Consider the following 10,390-nt stretch of genomic DNA (forward strand, 5'->3'; position numbering starts at 1 on the left):
CCACGATCTGATCCACGATCAGCCGAAGTCCTCGTTCACGAACGCGCATGGATGAAATCAAAGGGAAACCTTTGATCTTTGAGGCGAATCAAAGTCCTTTAAGATTTTTTAATCATCTTCGATTAATTAATCCCGGGTAAATGCACCTTTCCCCCTGCGAAAGCTAGATCAAGCCGAGAAAGAAAACAGACACAGGAAAATAAATTCGATTACGAACAAATTCGACTGTTATCTCACGTTAGCCTAGCGCAGCTAACAGTTTCAGATAGCCGTTAGCGAGTGGAGCCGCGCGCGCCCCCGCCCAGCGCGCGCCCCCGCGCCGACCTGTCAGTCACTCGGCAAACAGCCCGAAAGTTCTGCCCGGCCAACAGTTGGCCGCGGTCGGTGAGCGCCGAACCCTGGACCCGGTCGGGGTCCCGCCCCACACGGCGAGTGAGCGGAGCAGAACCGCCGCTTGTCCAGCCGCGGCGCTAAGCTAACGGTAGCCGACGTTAGCCGCCGCCGTCCCCCATTCATCCGCTCGCGTTGCGGGCTCCTGGACGGCGGTTTGCGCTGTTTCCCCCGGACGGTCGCGTCTCCCCCGGACGGTCGCGTCTCCCCCGGACGGTCGCGTCTCCCCCGGACGGTCGCGTCTCCCCCGGACGGTCGCGTCTCCCCCGGACGGTCGCGTCTCCCCCGGACGGTCGCGTCTCCCCCGGACGGTTGGTGTCTCCCGGAGGAGCCGACGCACGTCTCACGGTGCTCCAACCCGCTCCTGATTAATGCCCCTGAGCAAAGGTCCAACTGCGCTGTAGTCGGAGTTTTAAACTCCGCAACAAGCGACCAGCCAGGCCGGGTAGGTGAGCCTTTATCATACTAATGAATCCCGGATTTTAGAGCTAATTAAACCTTGGATAAACACCTTAAATGTACAGTTGGTGAAAATTCGCAGCGTCATTTAAGCGTTAAAGTTTTGGGGCAAGGTGTCACGTGACCAGCCGTCGGGAATTTTCATTGATAACAGAAGGCACCTATTACAAGAATGTACCGATAAGTTATGATTTTAAGCTGCTCGGCTATATATTTTGTATGTTTCATCGGTATATTATGTCCACCTTTAAGACTGGGAGAACTGGTATTACCAACCTGGAGTGAACTGTGTCAAGAAAGGAAACTGACAGGAGGCTTATTCGTGGTCTGTTGATTTATTGTGTGTGTGTGTGTGTGTGCGTGTGTGTGTGTGCGTGTGTTGGGCATACATTTGCTCAGCATGTCATGTGTGAGTATTTGTGCTGGTTGAACTGGCACAAAGCTGGGAGTTGTACCCTCACCAGTGGCTCCCCTCACTGGGAACAAAAGCCGTGTTGTGGGAGGATCATGTGACTGCGTGTTTCCACCCTTGTCATGTGACCAGAGTTCAGGGCAGAGTCCTGGAAGTGCTGAGTCGTTCTGCGAGGTTCCGACCAGGCAGACGGAGCAGGGGATGGATGGATGTGGGACAGAAGGGTGGAAAGGGAAGAGGACTTTGCGATTATTAACGTTTTTATTCTTGATAATTGTAACAAAAAAAAAAAAGAACCAGCCTCGCTCTGGCATCCGCCTGATCTTTTTGGGTGGATGAACAGAAATGCAGCAGTTGAAGTGGATCAACTTTTGGACACCGAGGCAAGTTTGGACCTCCCTTTTTTTTCCCCCCAGTTTAGACGTTTTCCTCTCAGGGTAAAATAGGCTCCTGCAGTCAGGTATGAGGGGTTTTTGCTGGTCAGAAACACTCTTTCTTCTTGTTGAAGGCGCACATATGCAGGCATCCAGCAGTTCCTGTAATACTTGCCAGCGGAACCTGCTGGAGAGCGTCGCCGAGGCGTGCTGGTCTCGTGCACGCCCACAGCGGCTTCTTGACTGCTCCGATGGTCCTTCTGTGTTTTGTAAAAGGACGTTTATCTCTGTTGTCTCCGGACAGGGCTCTTTCTGCTCCTCACCAGAGGAGGCCGCCACAGGGAGGTCACCAGACTACAGCGCCACCTGCGATGGAGGCGCGGCAACTGAAGAGGGCCCCCGCTGCCCCCTCCAGATGGGGGCCCGGGAGCTGGACCTGGAGCTTGGGGAGGTGGAGGCCGTGTGTGAGGCTGAAGAGCAGGAGGATGAGGCCAGCCTGAGGGAGCATGTGTAGGTGCAGGTACGGAGGCATTTCTACATTTATCCAATGTTTATCTCTGCATTTGGTGACTCGTTTATTGTCGATCAGCTTCGCGTGTTTGGGCCTCTCTCGGACGGGGATTCTGGGCGCGAGACGTGCACGAATCCCGTTTTAAGTCTAAGATCTATCACGAGGAGCGGGGGAGGTTACGTGACAGCAAAATAACTCAAAGCTGTGAATGGATTCTTGTTATTAAATCTTGTTTTACTACAGCCTATAGTGTGTATACCAGGATTTGTACATTTATTTTGTCATTTATTATGCTGTTTGCTTCTGAGAATATGAGGATTAAAAGACGGTTGCACTATATACACCAGTTTTTTTTAAAACTGTTTAAATGTTAGTCCCTGTAAAGCATGTAAGGTAAATAATTCTCCACTGTTGGTAGTTACAAGTTTAAACGTGCAGCGCGCGTTATATCAGCGGCGCTTTGTTGTGCGCAGACACCACGTCAGAGTGGGCGGGCCAAAAAAAGGATTTCCTGTGTCGGCGGCGGAGGGATACCGACCGCGTCGAAGTTTCCTAGCAGCGGCCGTGGTGGCGGAGTGATACGTGCTTACAGCTTCCTATACAATTCAGTAGAAGTCAATGTGAAGCTGCAGTCAGAGTAAAACATGGCGACTTCACAACATGAGGGGCACGCTAACCAGCTCGATCTACTCATTAGAGCCGGTAACGTATCTTATCTGTGTTTGTAGTATTGATGTGGGACGCGCGGGCAGCAAGTGAGGCAGGTTTTTAACCTCCACCGCTGTGCTTGGATCCGCTTAGTAGCGCTGTGGAGCAATGGAGGGCAATCAGGAAGTGATCACCTTGGTAGCAGGCTGCATGGCGTTGCTACACGGTTTATTATGCCCGGTTTAAGAGGTGATTACGTTTAGCATGGCTTTCTAATCGCTGCAGGTGGTTTGCTGTGTGCACGAAGTGTCCTTTGCATGTTCGTGTCAAATTTCCCTTCCAATCTGTGGGCTGGAATAACGGTATGGAGCTCGGCTCTGCACAACCAGGAAGTGTAAAGATGTTGTCTTTCCTACGTCTTTGCCACGCTGTCTGAGTAGGAAGGACATGTGGGTTTATTTTTACTAGCATAAATCTGGCCCACGCGCCGGGCAGCAGCTCACCGATGGCAGTTTAATCCCGCCGCGGGAGTCCCGGGACACTTTTATTGCTGTCCGGTCGTGCTGACCTCTGCGGATTCCCCAAATGTGGGAATCTCGACAGCGTGATTTCTGGTAGTCGGGAACCGCGGTCGCCTTTAGGGGGGCTGGCCTGGGAGCTGGGGGGTAGCAGGAGTGGTTCCGGGAGGTTCCCGCGGTACTGCCGGGCTGCCCTTGAGCAAGGCACCGAACCCCGAAATGTTAATAGCGGTTTTGGTTGCGGAGGAGGGGGGGCTGTGACACCTCCCATTGAGGTCCCTTTGCTTGTGCATGTGTCCTTTGTGAGCGTGTTCCAACCAAGTCTTCCTGTTTACTTAGATAAGCACCGAATTTGCTCGTTGCCCACGTGGTTTGTATTCAAGGCAACGCCGAGCAGTTGCATTAATGTATGGCTGTGAAGGCGTGAGCCTCTTGTATATGGCAAACCTCGACGTTTCTACCGTGATTTCATTTATCGCCGCACTCTTTTTCGAGTACTAGTTTAATAGCGTCCAAAGCTTTGCGCTGCATTGACCGGTGAAACTAAGTTTTGAGCGATTCCGTTACTTGTTAACGTTTAAACAGCGATCATTTGTATACTTTTTTTAAGGCGCTGGACAAGTTATTTGTATTTTTGCCCATTATCGATGGCGGAAGCATTGTGTATGTGAGGGGGCGGAGTCTGGTGTTGATCGACTCGATCATTTGTCCAATCGTGTCCGGGCGGCTCTGACGTCACCCGGCGTCCAATCAGGGTTAAGTGGGCGGGTCGCTACGTGACCGTCCAGCCAATAGGAAGCGTGGCGGCTTTTGAGTGACAAGAGGATTTGTGAGCTTCCTCGAAGAGAACTGGAGGGAAAGGACAACGACTGTAAACACGGAAGTTACCAGAGGCCGCACTACTTTCTGTCGGACTCGATTCTCCTCTTGGCGCCGTTATATTGAAATGCAGATTCATTGAAAAGGTTTTTTTTTTCGAATGCAAACTTCGAAAAACACAAATTTTGTTACTTAAAAAAAAAGCGTTGGATATATTTTTTTGCACATTTACAGAATGCCAAAGTTTTCATATAGTTATACAGAAAGACTCAGAGCACATCTTTATGACCTCACACCTCGTTGGGGTCACATTCCAGCTCTGTGATCTGCAGGGGCTCCGCAGTTCGTCTGCGTCCCGTCAATACATGAAACGGACTGATTGAGTCGACGGCCTAAAGATAGTTTCTCTGGCCGACGCTGGGCCTGTTGCCTCAGCGCGATAGCCAAACATGGTCAGGCCATTTTGTAACAACATCTCCCGTTTCCCACCATTGATTGACACCAGTAACAGGTGTTGTGGGCTCCCTCTCAGGAGCGCACGTTGGGTCCTCATCTAACACTAGGCTGATAGCATTCAGATAAAAGGTGTGTTGCATGTGAATAAAGTGCAGGCATGAGTATAGAATATAAAATGCACTGTCCCTGGTGTGCGTGCGTACACATTTTCTTTTTGTTGGTTATGTTCTGATTATCCTAAACTTGATGTTCATTGCTTTTGTTTCAGTGGAGGCTTCTGTCCATGGCGCCAGTATCCACCGCTCTGATAAGACCTTTGAGGCCGCAGAGGCTCTACTACGTATGGATTCGCCCTCTAGCCTCAGAGAAGACCGCAGTCCAGGTAGAGGGAGAAGCATGTTTCCACTTTCACCACATTAAATAACAAGTGTAAATTTCCTACTTTAAATGATCAATCATTTTTCTTTAATGATCTCGTCCAGAAGGTCTTGTTTCACCTTACGGTACGACGCCAGACTTTGTTCATGCCGCCCTGCGTCCTGACATGATTACGGACACGGAGGTGGAGATATCAACGGAGGAGTGCTGTGAGGAGGAAGAGGAGGAAATGGTCAGCCCCTCCGAAGAGCCCGAACCAGAACCTGACCACGAACACATCAGGAAGAGGAAAGGTAGAGCTGCTTTTGCAAATTCTTCAGAATTGAAACATTTAATCGAGTCCATCTTCAGGTCATCATCCACAACGCAGAGTTTTCCAGTTTGTCCACTAGCGCCACCCAGTGGCAGAGCCGAAACGTTAAAGCGACTGATCTGACTAAAGTTGCTTCTTTTCTTAAGCTGGGCGGAGGACAAAGAGTCACCAGTCATCGCTTTCTAATGGCTCAGTCGACCTCGGCATCAAGAAGAAACAGAGAGAAGGCAAAGGTAGTCCCATGATAAAGTTGCCTTCCAAATATATTTGGATATAGAGTTGTTTGAACGAGTGCACTGTCGGTAAAAGACGTACATTTAGCGTCACGTTTGCTTGCTATTCAGCAGGGAGCACCACCTACCTGTGGGAGTTCCTGTTAGACCTCCTTCAGGACAAGAACACGTGCCCCCGGTACATCAAGTGGACCCAGAGGGAGAAGGGCATCTTCAAACTAGTGGATTCCAAGGCTGTTTCCAAGCTGTGGGGGAAACACAAAAACAAGCCCGATATGAACTACGAAACGATGGGACGAGCCCTCAGGTGAGGCGCCCAAACGCGCGTCCTTTTCTTTTCCTTGGGGTTCGTGTTGCAGCGCATCCTCCAACGCCGACGATCCTTCCCTTTCAGGTATTATTACCAGCGCGGAATCCTCGCCAAGGTGGAAGGCCAGCGGCTGGTCTACCAGTTCAAAGAGATGCCCAAGAACATCGTGATCATTGACGAAGAAAAGGCCGAGCTGCCGGCCTCGGACGACCTGAGGTCCTCTCAGACGGCGGCGTCGTACGAGCGCGTGCCGCCCTCCCCGGACATGCTGCTGCAGACCACAGAGCGGCCTGCTGCCAAGAGGCCCAATATCCTGCGGGGCGGGAGCAGGGCCAACATGGTTCACGCTCCTGGCGTCAGTTCAGCGGTGACGGTCGGCGTTCCGAGGATAGTGACCGTGACGGCCTCGCCAGACGGGAGTCGGAGCCCGCAGTCTCAGGCGGCGGTCATCTCCAACACCTCAGCCCCCAGGTTAGAGTCCAGCCGAGCGGCGCCGCTCGCTTTGCCCGGAACGCTTGTCTCACTGCCGCCTTGTTCCGTCTGACCCCTCGACTGTAGGACCGTGCGGGTGGCCATGCAGGTGCCTGTCGTCATGAGCACATCTCTCGGTCAGATCCCAACGACGGGGGCCTCTGGCCACGCCGCTCTGCTCAGCAACGCCTCGGCCATCAACGCCGCCACTGGCAACGCCAACGCTCAGCAGAAGGTGTTTGAACTGTTGCTCTGAACATAACCTAAAATATTGAACTTAATTATGGTAGCGGCTTTGTGAGCAAAAGTATAATTATGGAGGTGACTGCGGTTATTTTGAGGTCTTCTTTTATTGCATTGTGGTGTTTTTTTTATTTATTAAAAGCGACCTTTGTTGTTTTTGGTTAGGGGCAGGTCGTGATCCAGACCATACCCACCATGGTCCCGGCCACAGCAGAGAACGGAGACAAGATCACCGTGCAGCTGGCCAAGATCATCACGATCCCAGCCCACCAGCTGGCCCAGTGTCAGCTGCAGACCTCCACGGGTACCAGTAAATCTAACATCAGGGCCTCCCCAGCTGGCATCGGCGTCCTCGGTAGCCCCGTGACCGTCCGCGCTCTCACGCCCGTCAACGTGTCTCCTGGGACACAGGTGATGAGGCTGAGCGTACCCAACCAGAGCCAACAGCAGACTGTAGTGGCGTCGCAGCCCTCCAGCGCTCCAGGGGGGCTGCCGGCGTCCGCGGCCAGCCAGGCCGTGGTGGCCCAGCCTTGGGTTATAAGCGGCGTCATTAATGGCTCCGAGCTGGTCATCGGAGGAGCGGCGGCCGACAAACTGAAGGCGTCGGGAGTTCACGTCCACGCCGTGCAAGTGCCAGTCCAACAGATCGGCTCCAAAACGCTCCAGAACATTCAGACGGAGCCCATAGATGCTGAGGTGGTTATCAAAGTAGAAGCCCCCGACACCATGAAGACGGAGGAGCCGGAGTATTGAGACCCTCCCTTCAGCCAGCATCCATCCTCAAGGCTGCCTCAAGGATCAGCGTGTACATGTTTGTCAGAACCAGCAGTAGCCTGTAAGACTTTGATGACCCCTTAAGGGCATTTCTTTTTCTTTTTTTAAGCTCAGAACCTGTCCTGACGTCACCCGTGTTGCTGCCTCGGACTTCATTGAACTAAACCAGCCGCTCAGAACCGCAACAAAACCTCTGGAACTTTACGCCACGACGGCTTTTTCACCCACCGTTAGGAACTCAAAGGGACCAAGCTCGATCACTACAGTTTTTAACGTCCTGCCGTCACTCGCGCAGTTTGGGAGACTTCAAAACAAACACTACCGATGGGGGCGAAACGCCGCAATAACGAGAAAATCAACGGTTGCTTGTACGTAGACTCAATGTGTGTCGTGACTTTTTATGACATTTGCCTCAACAGAAGCCAGCAAAGTTTCTTTTCCTAATTTTAGCACTGTGCCGACCGAGTGAGCGGTGCTACGAGTCCTCAGAGACAAAGTGTATCTGCAAGAAGCTCTAAAAACCAATATCAGACAGAGTGTCGTCGCCTATGTACATATATAAATACCACCTGCTCCACCGTTTACGGGGTTAAACTAAAATCTACGGCTGTTATGTTAACTTCTTTATGTATCGTCTGAACAGTAAGAAAGTTTGTTCTCATGTTTTGATACCTTTTACCAAGCACAGTGTTACTGAACTAATACGCACGAGTTTCTCTATCGGGCTGTTAAACGGAGCGAGGCCACAGCCGTTAGCCAAGTGTGGAGAAAGGAATCCAAATGGATTTCATGGATTTCAAATAATTAATGGGTAAAAATCACATAAAATCAGACTAAGGCCGAATGGCTGTGAAACCACTGGATCCCGGCCGGCTCTGGGCCGACTGGGCCAGCTAACATTCTTAACCCTGTACTTTTGTTTCTAAAGAGGGAAGATGGAGACGACATTTTTGTTCAGACTGAACTGTTTGTATGTTCAACATTTGAAGTATATTCTATTTTGCTGTACTCTTGTTTCAAAGTGTATTTAGATTTTACTGAAATACAAAGACATTTCAAAACTGAAGGTTTTTTGGTGCTTTTATTTCACCCAGTTTACAAAAAAAAAATATCTTAACCAGCATAAAGACTATTTAACTCAAGTGTTGACTCTTCTGTGATGTCTTGATTATTAGCTAGACAACAAAAAAACCCTTAAATATAACTGAAATGCATCTGTCTCCTCGTGTCTCCAACAACTGCAGCAGCTTTGGCAGGTCTGAGGTACGTAGAACAGATTTAAACGACCATAAACGAGAGAAGGTGCAGGGTGGTTAATAGATGTGCTGGTAAGTGCACTTTCACCTCCCGCCCTCCCTCAACAAGTCGAGTGGTTGAGCCGCCACGATGTGCTTGACCTGGAGAACTCTTCACCGTTGGTAAGTTCGTGCTCGGCGTCCACGCCGTCGTTACGATTGTGACGCAGTTTTCATTCCTTAAAACTTAGGTCACAAACTAAGGAGAGATGGTCGGATGGATAGCTGAAGGACGGAAGCCTGTTGGGACCGATCTGCTCCTCGGTGGGAAGGTCCAAAAGGGCGTCCACCCTGAGCGTGTTCTGACTGTACCAGATGTAATCCAGGGTGGAGCGGCACTCCCCGGTGGGCCGGATCTTCCAGGTGGTGTACTCCGGCTCCGACAGGCCGTCCTGACTCAGTTTTTTGTAAGCGGACTCCAGGCCGAGAGGGGATGCCGAGAAATGGCGGTAAACGTCCTCGGTGGGGACGGCGTTGAAGTCGCCGCAGACGAGCAGGGGGACGTTGGGCGAGGGGGCGCCTGCGTGGCCGCCAGCGTGCTTCTGGATCAGACTGTGGACGTGACGCAGGAGGTCGGCACCCTGTGCGCTGCGGAGCCACTCCCAGCCGGACCGGGCCTTCAGATGCGTCGCGGCCACGCAGAGGCACCTCCCCGTGCTCTTGCACCGCAGCATCGTCGCCACGGCAACCTGCAGTGAGAAGGCCGCCCGTTACGGATGCTCGGGCGCAGCTGTCTACAAACGGCCCGCTTCGTGTTCCACCCACCTGATTGGTCGGAATCTTCATGGCAGAGAGTCGTATGTTGACGCTGTCCAGGAAGTCATACCGCATGTGGTCAAAGAAGAGCGCGCACCCATCAGGGCCGTTGTTGCCCTCAACACCCAGACAGGGCGACCACGGTTTGGGGCAGAAGTTGCTGCTGTAGCCCAGACTGGCCAGAACCGGCTGGAGAGTGTCGTAGTAGTGGTCAACTTCCTGCAAACACAGGATATGAGGTCGGTGGCTGAGGATCTCCTCTAAGATGAGGTACTTCCTGCGGGACCAGCTCAGGGCCTCCGGAGGACACTGGACGAAGCTGTCCAGCCCCTCGCCCAAAGCTTCAATAGAGAGAGAGAGGGAGAGAGAGCTTCATCAGTACAGTCGCTAAACATGTCGTGATCATTTTAACTAGAAGCTGCTCGTGTCCACGGAGCCCAGGTTTGGACATAAACACGCCAGAAACCTCAGAGGCCTCAGACACGCTGGTGTCCCGGGTCCTGTGAGCCGCCGCCCGGAGGATGTGACCTTGAGGTCGAGTCTTAAACAGGCAGTCGAATTTTACGCCCTTAGCGAGCAGTAGCCCGTCTGATTGGTTGGTACACAAGCGACCAGAAACCAGACAAGGTTCAGTTCGGCTGAGATCTTCCTGAGTTTATACCTTGGGCCAGGATGTTCCACTGCATCACCCTAATGGGGGGGCCAGGGGTGTTTTCTCCATCACTGAGGGACGTGAAGGTCCTGTGGAAGCGAGGAGGTCCGTCTCCAAGGGCCTCTTCACACTGTCGTAGCAGCTCCAAATCCAGATCCAGGCCTGGAGGGAGGGGAGATCCGCTGCTGAGGGTCACGGAGCCGAACAGTCTGGTGGCTCCTCCGCCCATCGGACGCACTGATGTGGGGACAAAGATGAAGGTGAGCTGACCATCATCCAGCTCTAACGGCAGACGCGATATAGCTTCATCTGACGAGTCGATCAGGAAGGAACAAGCTTTGGGGTAAAATCTGAAACGCTGACATTTCTAAAAGTCCT

General features: G+C 52.1%; 2 protein-coding genes across 5 annotated transcripts in view; one reads left to right on the forward strand and one right to left on the reverse strand.

Moving 5' to 3' along the window:
* Positions 1-652: 652 nt before the first annotated feature.
* LOC101067949 (ETS-related transcription factor Elf-2) lies at positions 653-8,375 on the forward strand. 4 transcript variants are annotated; one of them, XM_029851132.1, is made up of 10 exons: positions 653-839; positions 1,940-2,155; positions 2,620-2,848; positions 4,856-4,969; positions 5,070-5,258; positions 5,425-5,511; positions 5,623-5,818; positions 5,906-6,292; positions 6,380-6,527; positions 6,701-8,375. In XM_029851132.1, the coding sequence occupies exons 3-10, from the start codon at positions 2,791-2,793 to the stop codon at positions 7,286-7,288; spliced, it is 1,767 nt and encodes a 588-aa protein (XP_029706992.1). In that variant the 5' UTR covers positions 653-839; positions 1,940-2,155; positions 2,620-2,790; the 3' UTR covers positions 7,289-8,375. The 4 variants fall into 4 exon arrangements, with proteins under 4 accessions (XP_029706992.1, XP_029706991.1, XP_029706994.1 ...); XM_029851131.1 differs by having other exon boundaries at positions 653-835; XM_029851134.1 differs by having other exon boundaries at positions 653-835; positions 5,626-5,818.
* Positions 8,372-10,390, reverse strand: part of LOC101067716 (nocturnin-like) — a 6,227-nt gene continuing 4,208 nt past the window's right edge. The window contains exons 4-6 of the mRNA XM_029851146.1: positions 10,022-10,249; positions 9,370-9,701; positions 8,372-9,293 (exon numbers count right to left, since the gene is read on the reverse strand). Coding sequence (XP_029707006.1) covers positions 8,778-9,293; positions 9,370-9,701; positions 10,022-10,241 — 1,068 coding nt within the window. The 5' untranslated portion in view covers positions 10,242-10,249 and the 3' untranslated portion in view covers positions 8,372-8,777. The remainder of the gene's footprint in view (positions 9,294-9,369; positions 9,702-10,021; positions 10,250-10,390) is intronic.

The sequence above is a fragment of the Takifugu rubripes genome, chromosome 17 (assembly GCF_901000725.2).
Source record: "Takifugu rubripes chromosome 17, fTakRub1.2, whole genome shotgun sequence".
Lineage (NCBI taxonomy): Eukaryota > Metazoa > Chordata > Actinopteri > Tetraodontiformes > Tetraodontidae > Takifugu > Takifugu rubripes.

What these genes read in the sequence shown, in the direction of transcription:
- LOC101067949 (XM_029851132.1), top strand. Translation starts at nt 2,791, where the DNA reads ATGGCGACTTCACAACATGAGGGGCACGCTAACCAGCTCGATCTACTC. An exon ending in GAAACAGAGAGAAGGCAAAG is followed by an intron (nt 5,512 to 5,622) that starts GTAGTCCCATGA and finishes CTTGCTATTCAG; the next exon opens with CAGGGAGCACCACCTACCTG. An exon ending in ACGATGGGACGAGCCCTCAG is followed by an intron (nt 5,819 to 5,905) that starts GTGAGGCGCCCA and finishes CTTCCCTTTCAG; the next exon opens with GTATTATTACCAGCGCGGAA.